At 37.3% G+C, this 19,819-nt stretch overlaps 1 protein-coding gene across 1 annotated transcript; it reads right to left on the minus strand.

Annotated features, from left to right (window-relative positions):
- Nucleotides 1–684: 684 nt before the first annotated feature.
- On the minus strand, nucleotides 685–8,693 carry LOC139126136 (uncharacterized). Its single transcript, XM_070692189.1, has 5 exons — nucleotides 8,504–8,693; nucleotides 6,141–6,262; nucleotides 3,731–3,809; nucleotides 3,371–3,589; nucleotides 685–2,835 (listed from the first exon to the last, which is right to left on the minus strand). The coding sequence occupies exons 1-4, from the start codon at nucleotides 8,685–8,687 to the stop codon at nucleotides 3,378–3,380; spliced, it is 597 nt and encodes a 198-aa protein (XP_070548290.1). The 5' UTR covers nucleotides 8,688–8,693; the 3' UTR covers nucleotides 685–2,835; nucleotides 3,371–3,377.
- Between the last annotated feature and the right edge of the window lie 11,126 nt (nucleotides 8,694–19,819).

Consider the following 19,819-nt stretch of genomic DNA (forward strand, 5'->3'; position numbering starts at 1 on the left):
AGTATACATTTTCTGAAAGCCTACATATATGGGAACATTTTGGTAACCCCAGTGTCACCATTGTTTACATAGCTATCACGTGACAAGATAATTTGCATAACCTTTCAAAAGTCGACTTTCCCTATGTTTTGTCTCAATACTTCAAAATATCTGACTCAAACTTTCTGGAATGCAAGCTGTCACAATGCTCTTTCAAAGTGTGTCTCAGATTTCGTATATCTTGTTTAGTTTTGGAGCACAATTTAAAGAAATCAAATATGGTAAAATTCACTGCTCTGGAAGTTTTTCTGGCATAAAAACTGTTTAAGAAGGTTTAAAAAAATTCTGAGACACACATTTGAAGACCTGTAGGATAGCTTGCACTCACATGAATTTCAGCCACATATCTCAAAGCATTGAAACAAAACATAGGGAAAACCGATTTTTGAAAGGTTATGCAAATTACCTGTCACGTGATAGTTATGTAAACAATGGTGACACTATGGTAACCAAAATGTTCTCCTATATCTAGGCTTTCCGAAAATATACAATTTACTGGGGTTCTGAGCTTATTAAACACTAGAGAATTGTTAGTTTTAAATGGTCAATTTCTGTCTTGGAACCTTAAGTGAGTTACATCATCTCATCTTCTTTATTTTTTTAATTATCGTTTGCATAAATACAAAATATTGAATACTCATTTGTCAATTAATTGCAAATTACATATGAATCATTTATTATTAAATTAATCTATTTAAATGACGACTGTTATCCACACATGGAATAGAAATGTCAATTTTAATTTCAATATACAATGTCCCGTTAATATTTAAACAGAAATAGTGTACCATGTACGATAAGCGGCGGCGAAAGAATAATAAGAATATTTGCCCAAACTTAAGCGAATATGATGTCAATGAGACATCCATATATTCCTATTATGATCAAGTGAAATTGATGAATATATAAGAAGAAGTTCAGCCTCAGACTGGACAAAATGTTTTTCACCATGTTTACGTATGTAGCGTATATCTTATGGAACATTCCAATAAGTTGATATGTATAGCGTATATCTGGCACAAGCCCACTAATTCACTTCCGGGTTCATAGTTCGGAAGAAAATTGGTGCAGACCTTGAAGTTTTGATATCTGCATGGATGCTTGTTTAGTTTGAACTTTAACGTCAAGATTTTTGTAAAGATATTTTCTGCCTGAATCAAATGCAGACTGTTGTGAATAATGGCTGAAGCATTTGGTGGTAATATGAGTAGTTCTTGGACCAATAGTCATCATAACAATAAGCCTGAATTTTGTCAAAAACACCATTGAGGGCGCTATTTTCATAGCTGTCTCGAAATTTCCATGGACTTGCCCACAAGAAAAATTAATCAGTAGTCAAGCTGACATTGACCTAACACCTGTTAAGAGGATTCGTGCCGCTAAATGTTTTAAAATAGGAAAGTCGAACTCAACGCTACTGTGGTGGCTTATGGGAAATTAATTAGTGGTCTTGTGCCATCTATGCAGATCATGAGTATACGTAATGCAGATCTTTGCACACCAAGTGTACACTGTAGTTTTTCATTTTATTAGTACACCTACGTGTATACGTAATGCATTTGATACATGTACAGAATCAGTATATGTGTGTATTGTGTATATCGAGCATTTTGCCAAATATCAGAAGCATTAATCTTTAGGCAATACTTCGGAATTACCAGGCGTGAAGGTTGAATTTCATTGACGAAATGGTAAGAAATTAATTGTCAAATAAATAATTCAATGTTGCTAATTTGGACATAGTGAGATTCACATTTTGTACAATTATTCCAAAGAACCTCTCGGTGAAAGTCAATAATAAAATGACTATTTTCCCGGTCTGAGATAGATGAATCTCTATATAACTTTTTTGCATATACATTATGATTTAATTAAATATACTTGAAATTACCTGTACTGACCTGTAAGCCAAAATCAAAGCAAATTTTGATATAATATTGATAACATGGGAATAAAGTAGATAAAATCGTAGGTATTACAAGTTTGCATAAAACATGTGACAGTCATTCTACCATGGGTAAAACAGCGTCTTTTCCTTGCCACTCAGGTACGTAAAATAGTTCCTAAGTATATAAATCAAAATTACAAAGCGTTAAATGTTGTTTGTCTTGGAATAATCTAAAATAAAATTTTGTTTGAAAGGTGTGTCACGTTTAGTTGTGGACATAAACCTATGCCTGAAAGAATAATATGTAAGATATTTAAAGTGAATTTTTCTCAACCTAGATACCCCTCGGTAAATCTTTGCAATTAATTGAAATATGACAAAACTTGCACAAAAAAGCAAAATTATTACTTCTAATTGAAAATTTTCCCAAAATGTGTAACCGGCTGTTCTGTATAACATTATATCAAAATACTTTAGAAATCGTAGTATCACGTACCTACAAATTATTTGGTTCCATGTTACCGTGACTAATAAATGATTTAAAATATTGTGATCACTGAACTATGCCTGAGTTAATTTCGGTAAGCCAATTCAATATATTAAAATCAAATTTTAATTTAAATTTTGCCATAAAACGAAAAAATATGTGGGTTTTAAATTCCTCTTGCAATTAAAAAATATTAAACAAAGAGGTATACAACTACTGTCAGAGTACCAAGACAAAGTGTGGTCGAGGAAGGTGCCTGTTTTCATTAACTTTCCTATGGATTCGACGAAGAGTACATTATCGATGCGTACTGAGTCTTCTCTGTCTCAGAAGGTTGGTTCTGTTGCTGCTGACCAGGGCCACCACTGGCAGTTAGATCAAAATCCGCATACGATATATTTTTCTAAGGGTCATACTCCTCCTAAACAAGTAGACAAACAAACAGACAAACAGACAAACAAACAAACAAACAAACAAATAAGGTCATATTCTGGTATGGTAATTACAAGGTAGACGAGGAAATTAGAACACTGTTGATCAAGCTCTAAAAAAGAATATTAAATTACATCATACTCATGACACGTCTGACATTATTGCATGACAAATTAATGTTTTATAATGACGCATATGTAGAATATTTACATTGTCGACTCGGCGTTTAGTTACACTCTATTTTAGGAAAGCGTTCATTTTAATTGGGTGGAAAGTGTTAATACTTCCACATCGAACATACAATAATTACTCATAATCTATATTTCTTGTGTTTTGTTTTATTTTTGATAATTTCTGCATTGGCATTTTGTGTATTGCTGCTACGGATTCATTGTCTGAAATAAACTTATTTACATGTAATCATCATCATCATCATCGTCGTCGTCGTCGTCGCCAATAAGTCAATTCTTACGAAAGTACACATGTCATTTTGCTTTGCTGGTGAATCCCTAAACATGTCTTACCTTTGAACTACAGCACTGTTTCTTGATCTATCTTATTCGCTTCGCCACCTGACCGAGTACCATTAAGTAACTTTCCTGCATGAGAGGTTTTCTTTTCTTTAAGTTTTGGCTGATGGGCTCCTTCTTCCTTGTCTCCATGGTCACCATCGGAACTCACTGAAGAGCGAGTTCCATTCGATGACACTTTCTCTCCTGGGTTCATATTCTCTGTTGAAATAGCTGCAGTGGATTCAGCAGTGTAGAGCATGGATTTGTGTTACCACATTAACCCTTTTTATGTAAACTTTTCACGGCACAGATATATACTCTATTGAAAAATTACTTTAAGCCTTCTTAAAAAAGGAAATGAATGCATCTTACCATCACACATTAGTGTTTCTACTGATCCATCGTCTCGTTCCTGTTTGTCGTTTTTCACAATTTGGACGATCTTCATCATCTACCGATGTCGAGGTGAAATAAACTATTAGACAACTGTTTGGGAAAACGTCGTGTCGAAAGGTGATCGAAATCCATACATGTTTTATATTCCATTGCATTCTTCTTTTATGTATTCTACATGCAAACTTAACGGGTTCCTATTTTTGTCAATATTCAAAGATCATTGAAAGATCTCTGCTTTCAGATTGTAAACTTTATATACAATTTCTAATAAAAAGTTAACGTAAGTAAGTTTTTACAAAATCACCAATTTATTTTTTAATAGTTTACTAAAATAGAGTTTATACTGAAGAACGGTGTTCGGCTCGAGTGTCTCGATCGCGGAGTACGGAAGCTCAATAACAAGGTGCAATTCAGGAAAATGTGATGCGGAGTATGCATTGGCGATACGAAAGCTTGAACCTTCAAATGTACGGAAAAAATCATGTGCACTATCGTCGCTATTGAATTATAAAACGACATTTCTTTTGAGATGTTTAAACTCCGGAGAAGTATCGTCGCTGCTGTTAGAAACTTGACGAATGCCCGTCGCTCGGCTTGACTCGTTTACTGCACGTACATGCCTCGGAAGGGACGATCGTGATGATGAACTTGCAACCTGTAAATCTGCTTTAGAAAACATTCAAAAGTTGTTGCAGCGGCCACGCTACTCTGTATTATTGTTTGTGGACTTTGAGGGACGCTATTTTGACGATCAGCTAGATGACACAAAATGTCGGCAACAAAGCAGAGTCACGTAAATGACATTGTGAAGAAATTGAACGATTCATCACCAATAGACGCAAAAAAATCCAAAATTCATAAAAAATTGTAGTATGGATGGATTCATTGATATCGTTTACCAATAGTTTGACGAAAAATTATAGATAACAGGGTCAATGTATGCGATGATGCACTTCATTTAAACCATTTCGCCACAGCATTTCTAAGTATCCATATGCCAATATGAAAAGGGTTATTTGATCACAATCACTGTATTATTGTGCAAATCGATTAGCAAGATGATTTCTTATTTTGTTAGTTACCATGTTTTAAAATCCACTGTTAATAATCTTGAAACCACAATGTTTGCTATTTTAAAGTCTTAATTGCTCTTTTATTAAAATACATTAGCAGGGGGATCAGGTTTGGCTACCATGGTGAAAAGAATATTACGGTTCAATCAAGTCACGTTGCAAGCACATGCTCCTTGGCCTGATCTTCTGAGTTCAATGTAGTGTAATAAAGAATGAACGGAAATAATCAAATATGATATAACTAACTTGGTGCCATTACATCCTGCAGACAGTTTGTTTATACATATACTTATTTGTTAAAAACTGCAAAATCATTACAAATGATGAAAATCATGCAAGATAGATACTTTTGTCCTGTAAACTGGTTAAATACTCAGAGTTAATTTTTTTAGCTTCGTGTACATGTCAGGTTCTTCTGGAATCCAGTCTACCACCCTTATCATATCAAACACTGATATAAAACATGCTGATTATGAAGGAGTTTTGGGTTTTTGAAGGTGACAGAACGACTTACAGTCATGCGGACAAGAATGCACATGCATTACCATACATTACTGCAGTTCAGTAGCATTACCACTCCCTGGCTGGTTGTTGTGGGGAGTGGTGGTTACGATTCAGTCTTTTGAAAAAGTGCACAGTCGTGCGTGATGCAAATTTTGCTGGGAAAAGTGAGCATTTTTCTTGCACTTATCAAGAAAAACAATAAAAAACATGTTTGTTTACAGCAAGTAAAGAGTGGAAAAATATTGTTGGAGAGTCAATTTGATTAGGGAGCTCAAGTTTGCATACTAAACAAAGTGTTGACCGAGGACACATGCTTTTGTTGATATCCCGATGTTAGAATGTGACGTCATAGGTCAACGGTTTAATATCCATGATTGCGGATATTTCCACAGCAGCAGCTCGATAAAACTCCCAAAAGCGACTAAACAGAGAGGAAAATGCACATCTACGTAGCCATCCTTCTATACCTAGGCGATCGATGCACCCCGACTCCGGATTATGTTTTGTTGTTGTTTTTCTGGATACTTGCAAGAAAAATGCTCCCCCTGCAAAATTTTCAACGTGCACGACTTTGCACTCTTTCAAAATATTTAACCGTAGCCCCCATTCAAAACAACTAACAAGGGAGTGGTAGGGCTATGGAACATAGCAGCAATACCATACAATGAGGGTATGATTTACTCCACAGAAAGATACTTGTTCACATTTCCCATCAATATACAATACATAGAGCACAACATCAGCTAATATCACCACATATTTTAACTTCGGTAGTCTGCCATATGAAGTGGTACAGAACAAGTAAACACACACCTGAGTTGATAAGTAAAAACATATGTTGTTGGTAAGTTGCTGGGCACTGGATCCCATGTGCACCAGACTTCCTTCATGTTGCTGGCCTGAGAGCTAAAATTTGCTATCTTTGGTACAGCTGTAAATATGAGAAAAGATTACTTGAATTTCTTAAAATGCACCATAGGGGACACGTTGTGCTTCATTGGTTCTAATCAACTTGACCTGATGAATTTGAACTTGGCAGGACAAGGAATAAGGAAACCTACTCATCACATTTCAAACTTTATAAAAAAGTAAGTAAATTCCTATAAAACTACTTGCTTTAAAGTTTGCCAAACCTTTTCTTTAAGGAAACTGTTAACCATCTTCTTTCGAAAAAATGAATAAAAGTCTTAGACCGCCTCAAAAATTTCTATGCAAAGGAAACAATTACGGTAATTTAAATTTGTATCTAAATTTTAATCTAAAAAAAACTAAAATTGACTGATATATTTAGTAAAAAATGGCTGACAACTCTGTATAAACTCTTCGAGGGAAAACAACATTTTGTTCATTGGGTAATCTTAATATCTTATTAAAAACTTTAAAAATTGCATTTTGGGTTCATGCAAAAAGACATTTGTATCGATGACATTAAACTATCATTCCAAATGATGTCAGCTGAAAAATCATTTGACCTCAAACTGAGCTGTAATTTTAAACCCGTTTTGACCACGCAATGTTCAACTTATATGGAATGGTCTACAGAAACTTTTTGATAAAGGTATACTGAACATCATTTTGATAAATTAATTTCATGCAATGTTACAAACTTACAAGCAGAATCTATGTCCGGCATCAATCTCATACTGTTGGTCTGTCTCTTTTTCTGTCCAACATTTTTCTACTATTAGCTCTGTTATTGTCGCTGAGCTTCTGTACTTCAAAATAATGATTATACTGCTATACACCGGATCTGTAGCTTGTGGAGTTTCATCACACAGCAAATTACAGTCCAACAACAGTGCAGTAATGCTCAGTACTGTGAATAAGATCTGTCAATCGAGTGCGCTGTCAACACCCTCCTTCAGTTCGAATGGACCTGACCTCATTAGGATGTTTAGAAAGGTCAGTACATCCTGAAAAACTGTATTTTGACTTTGCTTGCAAATATATATATATATATATATATATATATATATATATATATATATATATATATATATATATATATATATATATATATATATATATATATATATATATATATATACATAAAGTCAAGTCTGCAAATATATCTGAGAATGTCAGCTGAACCTGTCTGAGAGCGCTAAAATAATGATTGGGGACTGTAGGTTGATTTTCACTTTCAGATTGTAATAAACTAATGACTACCCACCTACATGTACATTGTATTGTTATATCAACTTCCAACATTCTGGAAATTGTTTTTTATACTGCATCAATAAAACTTTGATTTGACCCATTTTTTCTAATAGTTATGGTTTTTACAATCTTTGTGTTGAAGGCAACATTATTAAGTCAAAGCACTCTATTTTGTCATTTCTCCCTCTTTCTGGCTTCATGTGGCTGTACAGTTGAAGGCTGTCTATCCAAGCTCGCCATTAGCACTTAGACATGAAATATTGGTGTTTGCCATCCATATGACCGGTATTGTGACTTGGCATACACACATTTACACATATATGTATTTACGGTTTTATTTGCAGTCATTATAGTTGTGGGAACTGGATGAAAACACTAACAAAAGGTTATCTTTCATAACCCATACATCCCTTCAAGGAAACTGCCATATCACTTTTCATTACCGCTAAAAAGGAACAAGCAGTCTGTTGAGTGTTATATCCTTTTCCTTATAAATAAAGAAATTGTAACTATATCTAGGCACCCAGACTTACAGTAGCTTCCCTACAAACATGGAAAATATTTAACCAAACATGGATGAAAACTTTCAAAAGTAAATAAATTTTGCGAAGTTGAGCTGCCTTCTCTTATGAAAATTGTCCTCGACCATGACTAGACAGGATATGTGCTATGGTCATGATGTCACTTTGCTCCTTGCATTCAGGTCTTTATAGGAACATTATGTCCCATATACGGTACACAAAGTCATGTACACAAAGACTATGGTGAAAGGACCATACCCACACTTGCCAGCTTGTTTACCTGGCTAGTTTTGGGTCTCACCAAGAAGATGTGTAATCATCAGACATCGTTTTCCCACCTCAACATACACGCATACGTTCATGTACACACAACAGCATGATCAATACATATCTAACTTCCATGTAGCTGAAAGTGGGTACATGCAGTAGTAGGTCAAAATACATGTTGATGTCTGGGTTGTGATAAAAGAGTAATTCTCTTTGTAACTCACTCCCAACTCGAATTTGAATGGTCGATACCGCTCCGTTATCAAGCCTACATGAATATTCTCTAGCATCAGTAAACTGCATAGATTGAAGCACAAGTACTGATGTTTTATCTGATATGGTAAAGTACATTTCTCTAGGTATAGCTTGGTTTTGATTGTACCATGTTATGTCTTCAGCAGTGTACATTTCCCTGTCATTGTGTAATACAGCTGCTAAGATTTTAGGTAAAAGTGAAAAAAAGTGTTTGTTTTCATTTGGCATCTACTAACATGACATCCGCAGAATGTAAATTATCTACTGCTATCTACTGCTAGTATTGTTTTCTGATATGTGAATCAGTATGACCAGGGGGTGGATATACGAGTTGCAAGAAAATGGCAATCACAGTGATAAACAATAAGTCAACAACAAAACGTTTACTTTCTTACAATCATCAGTGTTTTTTAAAGCCTGTACCCCGGTAAACGTTACAGGGGCTCCGTAGTCATTTTATCGGGGTTCCCCTCGGTATATCAATGCAGTCAGATTTGGGGACAGTAGAAATGTTACCATTGTTCAAACATCGTTTACCAATGTTCCCCAACCTTAGCAAAAACACTCATCATAATCAATCATAGAGCTCTTAAAACATTTAAAAACTTGCAGAAGGCCGATCATTATAATGTTGTAATTTCAATATTTGAAAGAGTAATTGAATATTTTAAGGGACATTGAGTGTATAACGTAGTCTTACAGTTCAGTACTTAGTTCATATTTGCAACCAAAACTGAACTTTTGGCCGACGCAAAATAATTGTCCTTTTGGTATTAAACTTGGTCCGCGTCCGCACTTATCCACACTTACTAGTACCAGAAAGGGGCTGACGTAAATTTACCTTCCTTTGTGACGTCTGACCTGTCAAAGTTCGCAATAGCGCATTTGAACAATGGTACGCTGTTTCTACTGGTCATCATTTTCCTGCGTTTTTACGCACACGAAGAGCAAATATGAACACCACTTGCCCTTTTAATCACCGGAAAGATCTTCACTATTTATTGGATGAGCATATGGTATATATAAGACTGCAGTGGAGAAATAACCTGTGCGCGGCATCTTTGACACGCTTCTCTATTCTAATTACATGCACTGTGGAATCGAATGACATGGTCTCGTTTGCAGAACAAAAGATGATGGGAAGTTTTGCGTACATGGAACGATACATGTAAAAACTGGATTGAAAACTTTCGATAGGTGTAAACTTTAGTTTCAGACGTCTTTTGTTTTGTGCGAATAAGGTGACTAGTTCAACTTCAATCCATGGCTTAGGCCTGGTCAACTGGGACCAGGGCCGACGCAACGTGTCCACACACGTGGATTTCGTCGGCCCAAAGTTTGCGTCGGACCTGAACCCCCCTTCTAGCCGAACCAAACTGCTTCGGCCATAGGCTGACACAGCGTGTCCACATGGTTATTTTACGTTGGCCCGGGCCCAGCACCGGTGCTACACCGACGCAAAGTGGTCAATCTGAACAAGACTCAGGAAAGAATGTTCTGGATTAGGATAATATCTTATGTCCTTGCTTGTGAAACTTCTAGAAATAGTTATTATATAATACAGCTGCTAAGAATTATACATCCTTCATTGATGCATATTTATAATGTACTTACCATTCAATGTTTGATAGTAAGTCAATGACAGTCCACCCACCATTGTCAACAGAAAGACTTGCATGACAAATTGACCGTACTTCATTGTATCAGGAAATCACCACTGTTCACCACAAAATTGAAGATAAAATTAGTTTAGTATTAAATCCTTGCTTGAATGCCTGCCAAATATGAACCGGTCACTGCAGCTGAATCAGATAACTACAGGAGAGAAAAAAAATACTCAGTTTAGTTCTTTACTGAAGTAGACAAGTTGTGTTTACATGAAAAAATGATAATATGGCAAATAGCCATGCTTCACGTTACGATGCAACAGCACTGATGGTTTGGCAGTTTGATTTAAAAAATATCTCAAATAGACAGCACACACATATTCTAATTGTGAACTTACAGAAGCATAACTGTAGGTTCATGGGTTGAGGAAAACACTTTCTCCCGGACAAAAACATTTATTCTTCAGCAGAATCAAAGTTCATGCCAAATTAATCCTCTTTCTACCAGGCTACATAGGCAAACCATAGAAATAAATATAAATTGGGAGAAAGAGGATTAGGAAATGAAACCTTGATTGATGTTAGCCTTTGGATGGCACTTTAATGATTTCATGCAACTCCATTGTCACAGTCTGGGTCAGATACCTACATATTGTACACGTAGTACCCTGGTTTGGTCTAAACCCATTGTTAACAAAGCTGAAAGTGGACCTGTCCAAAGGGAAATGTATTTGCGCTTGTCAGAAGACAACTATCACAAGTTTTACTGTTGTTTTGGTGACACCCTAATTCAACAACTGATCAAATGAATATATAAATACGGTTGCTTGTGTGTGTAAACTTTGCTTGACAAAGTTTAATGCAATATTGAATTACTCTGAAAAACCTGATTTTGCACTGACGCCGATATAGGCATGGGACTTTGTGCATCTTTTTGATATGAGCTCAGCTCAGCTCAGCTCAGCTCAGCTTTGCTCATTATAAAAGTGTCCTGCCTTCAGAAACAGAAACACAGCAATCAAGCGCCACGCACTTGCAAAGGAAGCTATCATTATTTATTGCCCTGGGAGTATCACCGAAACAAATTACAAAGCTACAAAGGCAATCACCCACAATTCTCAAAGTAGAAGGTAGACCACTCAAATATAATATTTTGTGTCGCGCAAAACTTTGGTGAATTCAAACCGCTGCTTCACTTAATCCACAACACATGTTATTCGTTTTTAGGGATCTGCTGTAAAAGTTCACACCAAACTGAATGTTCATCATGTCTAAGGACTAGCAGCATATTGCCAGAGTCCTGGAGAAACAGCAAATTTTCACATCTGTTTCCAGTTAACCTCAGAGTGTACAGATCAGGTCTGCATCACAATTTAACCCTTTGAGCACTGTAATTTTTCCCGCTAAAATTTTAGTACAGCATTTTACCAATTTTTACTATTTTTTGTCCTTTTGTATAATTATTGACATCACATTTCATTTGCTTCAATTTTTTTCTCAAAAATGTGGCAAAAATCTGTGAAAAATTGAATGAAGTTTATTTTAAAAAGGGGACAAAAATAGACTTTGGCGCTTAAAGGGTTAAAATGCCATGCTTCGGCAATTATGTGTTGTATCTGAGGCCCAATCAAAGTCTGTTCACAATTCATAAATACAGGTATAAATATAACTTTTAGTCAGCCCTGATGTAGCTGCTTGTTCGTTTGTCGACACCGGATCGGAGTTGACCCTCCTCTCTCCTGATGTCTACAACTCGATACCAGCTGCACAGAAACCTGCCCTGTTGCCACCTACAATCAGGGCGTTGCAGGCTGATGGGAAAACATCTTTACCTGTGCATGGAGAGGCCGACTTCCAGATCAAAGTTGGGCCGAATAAAACAACAATTAGAGTTGTTTTGGCGAATATCAGTGAGGCAGTAATACTTGGCAATGACTACATCCTTGTTTAGATCAGAACACATAGTCTAATTATGGGAATGTACCCCTCCTTGACCGTACTGGTAGACACCTGTGCGCTCGAGTTGTGGTGGCAGAGACAATGGCTGCTAAAGCTGGACAGGAGATGGTCATACCTGGACATCTGTCCCAACCTATCGGCGTGAACCCCATGGCCTTGGTTGAACGGACCAAGCGCAACCCACTGTCAGTCGATGGTGTCCTGGCAGGACGCGTACTGGTTGATGTCACCAATAACACTGTTCCTGTCCGTGTTGTAAATGTAGGCGAGACACCGAATATGATGATGCTGGGCAGACAGGTAGATTTACCTGTGGACTTGATGGTCGAAATGTTGAGAAACGTGATACAAAGATAGCTACTTCTTAATTCCTTGACAATGAAGACAGATTGTAATCTCTTCAGTTCCTTCCAATATCCTGTGTTTACACATAGTTTTAATTCTTTCTGACGTGTGACTCATCTGTAACCAATCAAAGTCAAAGACGCTTCTTACTTTCCCGCCGAAACCGGCTATATCACAGCCTGAATTAGCCACTTTACTTTAGTATATGTTTACGCACAGTATGTGTATGCGTATACTCAGAGCGCATCACTCACCACTGGATCTGGTCGTCACTTATCCACCCACAGATACATTATATTATTGTAGCAGTAGATCATCGTAGCTGTAGTGATAAAGTTTGAAGAAATACAGTCGACACATCTGTCTCCATCACTTGAACTCAAAAGATCCTGCTTATCACAGATCGTACGCTGTGGTCGGACAATCAATGCGTTAGACATTGGACAACACGAAGAGACAAGAAATTTCCGGTATTCGCGCCGTTCACATCGAACTGGTACCTGATCTATCCACGGGATCATTTCTACTCGCCTTCCGACGATTCGCAGCAAGACGCTCGCTACCCTCGAAGATGATTTCGGACAACGCCTCTACTTATTTATCCGCCGCGGATGAAATACGGAAATCATTCTACGCGCCAGATGTGAAACGCTATTTAGCTAATCGACGCGTACAATGGTCTTTCGTACCTAAACGCGCCCCTTGGTTCGGAGGTGACTGATTAAGAAAGTATGGCAAAGAAGAAGAAACGGCGTTAAAGGATCGTAGTGTTATAAAGGCTCCTCAACTCTGGAGTAGAGACTGCACTGACATTCAGATTACAACTGTGTCTCGCCATGGCCGATCAGTTCTGTACACAAAATAGGGAAACGCAAAATACACTTTCAAATATACAAAACACACTAAACGCAAACAATTAAGATATGAATAATGTGTGGAGTTGCTTTCCTTATTACATAGATAAATATTTATGGGCTAATTCTTCAATTGCGATGACAAAATAGATTTATTACATTTATGGTTGACAAGTATTACATTTATGGGTGTGTTTTTATTACATTCATGGTTACCATTTCTTACAATTGTGGTTGGTGTTTTATTACATTTATGGTTGATTTTTATTACATTTATAGGTGATATTACATTAATGGATGCACTTTATTACAATTATGGTTGATGTTACATTTATTGAGATTATTACATTTATGGAGGTTACATCCCTAATTGACCTTTACCAGGCAGAGGACACAGATGTAAACATCGACTTTGACTTTGACCATACTGAGAAAGAAATTCATCAGTATGAAACAAGGAGAAACAGGAAGGCGCCTGACTGCTATTGCGACTTAGTCGGGTCGGAAGGTAGGGTTCCCATGCACCCCATGGATGTATTTTTTTAACCTACATTTTTGTAATCCTAAGGGTCTATATTTAATGAATTTTGATGTTCCCAAAATCAAATAGTGTCCCATGGGGTTCATTTGGTGCCATCTTGGCCGCCATTTTGGCCGCCATCTTGGATTTCAACAATGGGGTAGGGGTCACGTATTTACCGCTCGACGGAAACAGAAACAATAAAATACTAGACACGTTACATTATTAGAAAGCCAAGATCATGGCCTTTTTTATTGATATATAACTTAATGGGGATAAATTAATATTCGAACGTCGATTAGACTTTATATCGGCCATTGACCGTAAATCGTAAAAGTTGCTAAATTTCACACCCGATAATTAAGTTCCCGTTACTCCAAACAATTTTTCATAAGGTGTGTTTATATATTTTTTGGAAGAACTCAATGCAATAAACAAGAAAAACAACATTAAAAGTATTTGTCTTGAGATTTAGAGGGTGCATAAGCTTGTTTTCTTATTACTCGGTATGCCATATATCCGTGTGCAACATAAGGGGTAGGGGTAATGTTTCCCTTTACGTTTCGAATCATGAATGATGAAACCATGAAAATGTTACATTTTATGAAATTGCTGCATCAGACCTTTCTAAAAATATATAGATTTATGGGGAAAAGTTGCATGTGTAAAAGTTACAAAGCTTAAACCTTTTAGTTTGTGTCGATTTTGAAAGATTTTTTAAGAACGAAATTACAACATATGGGGTAGGGGTAATGTTTCCCTTTCTGCCTCGAGCCGTGAATAATGAAACCATATAAATGTTATACCGATTAAAAGCTGCTCTGACAATGGTCTTTCCACACATGTATAGTTTTATTGGGAAAAAATTGCATATTTTAAAGTTTCAAAGCTTAAATCTTTCATTTTGTGTCAATTTTAAGTGATTTTTTTAAACAAAATTATGTAAGAAATAGGCTTAGGCTTCCCTGTGTAACATACAAATGAGTTAAGTGGGGATTTATTGGAGTAGATTACAGTAATCGAAGAGCATGGTTGACACTATGGAAAGACTTATCTCGGACTGCGGGGACCTAACTATGAAAGAATAGCACAGAATACTTGCCCAATGTATGAACTGTTCATGTATAGTACATGCAGTACTGTACAACATGGAATGTAAAACATACAAATCAAAGAAGTGGCAAATTTTCTCAATTTTTCAGAAAATTTATATTTCATCATTACTATCAGGATTAGGATTTTCCCAATCTATAAATAAGCTATTACTTCATTACACCTTGATTCAGCATGACTAATATTTTGCATCTGCCACGCAAGCAGCCATGCCCATCTCTGGGATCGCGAACATTGCCTTTAACGAAGCTTTTGGACCCTTTTTGTGAATTGTGTAAGAATGTCCTCTCTGTGGAGTATAATGTGTGAAGCCGTTGTCTAGCTCGCTTGACTCTGATAATTATGTTGACTTCTTTTTTTCTCAGCTGCTGGTGGCTAATCTAGTCTCCCTGATTCGATCATGCTGGTGGGAATGGTATCTTCAAGCATTACCCTAAAACGTCCGTTTTAGGGTCTTTGCTTCAAAGACGTCAGGGTCTAACATTGGTTAAATGTCATCCATGATAAGAAACTAATGATAGATTCACTCACAAGGCATTTTAAACATTGAGGTGTCAATGGGAATATAAGCCTTTTTAGTCATTTTCTGAGGTTTGTCTCGCCTTCTTATTGCTTGGTGGAGAGAGTGTTTGTTCGCCTTCTGTTTACTATTTAGTGGCGTAATTTGAATTTGGCTTTTCGGGTTTTAGTTCCAGAATTATTTTGCTATTGGATTTTAGTACCCAGTCGAAAATGTAGTTCTCATTGGGAGTATATATTGTTCTGCGTTGTAAAATAATTTCTAAAAATTGGTTATGATCTCTTTTTTCTGGTAAGGAAGGTAAAGTGTTGTCGATCCACCTATCTTAGTATGGAGAAGCTATATTGTGGATTGATGGTGATTGGTTTTGAGCGATAAAAGATTCTCTCGTGTTCCCGTGTGGTATTAAAAGTAACACTATTAATAGTGAGCTCTGATTTGCCCAAACGGTCACGTGACTGGGCATATATTTACGATATACTGTAAAGTTGGCCATTCCTATATCCGATGTGTGTTTCTTTCAAATTGTTTTATTTTCATCACAAGTTTCAATATACTGATATAATATAGCGATAAACTACCCCTATAATTTGGGTACACCACTCGAGCTCGGTTTTGACCATTTCACTCCATATACACACGAGTGAAGTTCGTGCGTATATGTTGTTTACCGGTTGAAACCGTGTGGTATCCTTTCCAAGTGGTGCTTTATTGCTTATATATCTCTCGCGATACAATTAAAAAAAAGGGATTGATTGTTGCTGCTGCCATATCAACTTAGCATGACGACTATGACATCCAGTTTAGACTTTGTGGGTTTGAAATATGTAATTTTTGACATACTATAGCTAATTTGAGTTATTGAAATGAGTAAAACGTCTTTTATTTACCACCATTTTACCTTTTGAGTGCTATTTAATGCCCTATAGAGTATTTTTCTATTTTCCTTTTAACAAGTAAATGTCAGTAAAGAATCACAAACGTTTGAGCTTAGGCGTTGTCACTGCATAATTTTTGAGTTTACCCCATTAAGCGATATGTTGTTGGAAAAAACAACTGCGTTAGTGTTTCAAAGATATGATATTTATGTTGCTTCCCTATTCGCTGCGTTGGGTAGGAGAGGAATCATTACCCACACCCTATGCCTGAAATGTATATTATAGAGGGATGTACGGCATACCATATATTAGGAAACAATCGACACACCCCATAAATCTCAAGATACACACTCTTAATGTTTTTTTTACTTCTCTATTTATTAAGTTCTTTCAAATAATATATAAATACCTTGTAAAAATTGTTTGGAGGAACAAGAACTTAATAATTGGGTTTGGAATTAAGCAAATTTTACAATTTACATTTCATGGACGATATAAAATCTAATCGATGTTTGAATAAAAATTTATCCCCATTTAGTTGTATACCAAAGGTGAGAGAATTATCTGAGCTTTATAAGAATGTATTGTTTATGGTACTTTTTTGTTTTTGTTTCCGCTAGTGGTAAATATGTTACCCCTAACCCACTCCTACTTTACTACTGAGGGCGTGACAGCCCTTCACAGACAATTCGTTACACTCTTACACATCATCAGTTAAATGGAAAATAAGCAGATTTTGACAGCTGAGAATACTAGCTAACTGAAAATCATAGTGGGTAAAATGCCTTAGAGGGGATGATTTCGATACCTGGCCAACGGAGTAACTGTTTTGTGCATATTGTTCAAAAACATCACTTAAAATTTACACAAACTGAAAGGCTTAAGCTTTGTAACTTTCAAATATGCAATTTTTCCCAATAAAAACTATACATGTTTGGAAAGGCCTATTTCAGAGCTTTCAAACAGTATAACATTTATATGGTTTCGTTATCATGGTTCAAGGCAGAACGGGAAACATTACCCCTACCCCTTATATTATAATTTTATAACTTCTGTGAGTAGACTTAATTGTCTGATGATAGATAGTGCACTTAAAGTATACCTATGACGGTGTTGTAATGTGTGAAAAAAAAAAAAAAAACAAAAAACAGCTGGCCAGAATTTTGATTCCAGTAGATGTCACCATGGCAATGACAAGGGATTTTTCATCTGATACTTGACTTTCTGCCATCTGAAGTCATTGTTGAACGAGCGTGTAGTCGACAGTTTTTTATTCACGTTGATGTTGCTGAGCTGACAGCATGCCTAAACGTCGGTTCTCATGTAGGCAATGTGGCCTGTGTTTTCATGAGCGGAGGAAAAACGGAGAAGAAAGCGTGAGACGATCAGTAAACGAGGCCGGAGAGAGGCGGGCGCCATACGAAATGCACTGAGTGTGACCAGGGGACTCAGTGGGCAAGTCTGAGAGGCCTGGATGTGCATCGTGGGCGTGCCCATGGCAACAGGCAGCCGAGGCACACGGTGGGTAATGTGGTGAAGAAGGATTTTGAACGGTAGCAAGCAGTCTTACCTAGATAGCAGAGCTGTGAAATCAAAGACGACAGTGATGAGGGACAAAGCTATGGAGGCTGAGATGAAAAATACACTCCAGTGGACAGACCAGTGGTGTAAAAGTCACCCCAGGGAAATCTCAGGCTGAAGTTTAGAGACCTGGGTGTGGGGTGAGTCTGATACAGTGTGCTCCACAACTTGTTGCGGAGAGAGGTCATCTGAGGACAAAGCAGCGTTTGACAGCACACCGGAGACGAGAGTATAAACTGATCACCATGGAGACGAGTGGCCCCGATCCATGTACATGTAATGGCGATACAGAAATGCCTGAGACGGCCTCAGTTGCCAGTAGTAGATTCACTTCCCGAAAGAGAGTCTACTTCAACTGGCTCCGGACCTGCTAGAAAGTGTGACTGGAGTACAAGAAGTAATTGTACAACGCACTTTTATCTGCGTCAACCAAACCATAACTCGAGGGATTCACCGGCTCCTTCTACCAAGTAAAGTATTAGATTTTCAACCCTGGTATTGGAGTAGGTAATCGTCCTTTGACTTTATTTAGAAACTTTTTGCCGCGGACAGTAGTACGTTGAACATTTTGACCTCGCGTGAACTTTCCCGGCTAAGATTGACCCGTCAATTCTGTTAGCCTGGAAGAATCACGATCGTGTATTCCGCGTTAAACATTGTGTTTTCGGACAATTGCTTTGTTTGATTTCATTTTGAAGTTTTGTTGGACCGTATTAGTGGACTTTTAAATGTTTGAGTCTTTCTTTTGTATTACGTTTAACTGTAGTACTTTATGTAGTGAATGCATTTATTACTGAATAGACTGACTTTTAAATTTTAGCGGACTTATCATTGACGTATTGCCCAAGGAAAGAAAGTTCCAACGGGATTTATGGAAGTCAAGAGAGGGGATATTTTGACGTTTCTGGATGTGGAAACGTCTTTGTAATATTTTCTAAATTAGTTAAGTGCCTTTTAATTGTTGTGTTTACGTTTAATTATAGTAGCAAGTAGCGTACTGTCCTTGGTTCATGCACTTAAGAGGTCAGTAGACATATCCGATGACATGACTGGACTGCATTCCAATGCGTCTCTTTGTCTTAGAGTGTGTAGTAATTTATCACTTCTCCTGACAGTTGTTTTGCCAACGTGGCAGTATTAGTATTAAGATGATTTAAGTAGGGATATTAATATGCAGATTAGGCAATCATAATGAGCAAAATATTGTATTTCATTGGCTTAAGGCTTTGTTCGTCTGCAAAAATAGCTTCTGATTGGCTAGATAAGTCATACTTAACCAGTGTTTTGTGTGATTTTGTTAGTTCGCATCGGACGCTACTCCACACACAGGGGAAGGATGCTGCTATGCCCAGCAGTAGTAGCAGAGATCTCTGAGCTCTGGACTTAGAGATTTGTAAGCAGATAGAACGGAGTTCCTGATAGAACGGAGTTGCTGTATGTGATGAGACATCTCAGACGTCTCCACGGCAGGCTTGCAGATATCCTGAGCAGCTGCTGACAGCCTCGAGGGGCTTCAGTATCGATCCAGCGGCCAGTGTGCCGACAGCCAACCCCACTGAGACCACGTCCTGTTAAGCGAGCAGAGGGGTAAGTCCAGTTAAGGACTTGGTTAATGGCTGTATGCTGCTCGTTCTTGTTCCCAGAGTATCACCTTAAACTCTGGTGTTGTTCCTCCAGCCTTGCTAGACTATCTTATCAGAAAGACAGTTCGTTCCAGTACTCCGTGCTGTCGAATAGTTCAAGTTGGCATACTTGGCATTCCAGACATTCATTCCCTGCTGGGTGGAGCTACGTACGATCCTGAATAAAGTAAGCAGAGGGTTTAGAGAGCAGAGAGTTTAGCAGTAAAGCTGTCGCTTTAGATCCAGTAAACTGTTGCTGTAGTTCTGTTGAATGCTGTATTTAACC

This window comes from Ptychodera flava, chromosome 3 (assembly GCF_041260155.1).
Source record: "Ptychodera flava strain L36383 chromosome 3, AS_Pfla_20210202, whole genome shotgun sequence".
In the NCBI taxonomy this organism is placed as follows: domain Eukaryota; kingdom Metazoa; phylum Hemichordata; class Enteropneusta; family Ptychoderidae; genus Ptychodera; species Ptychodera flava.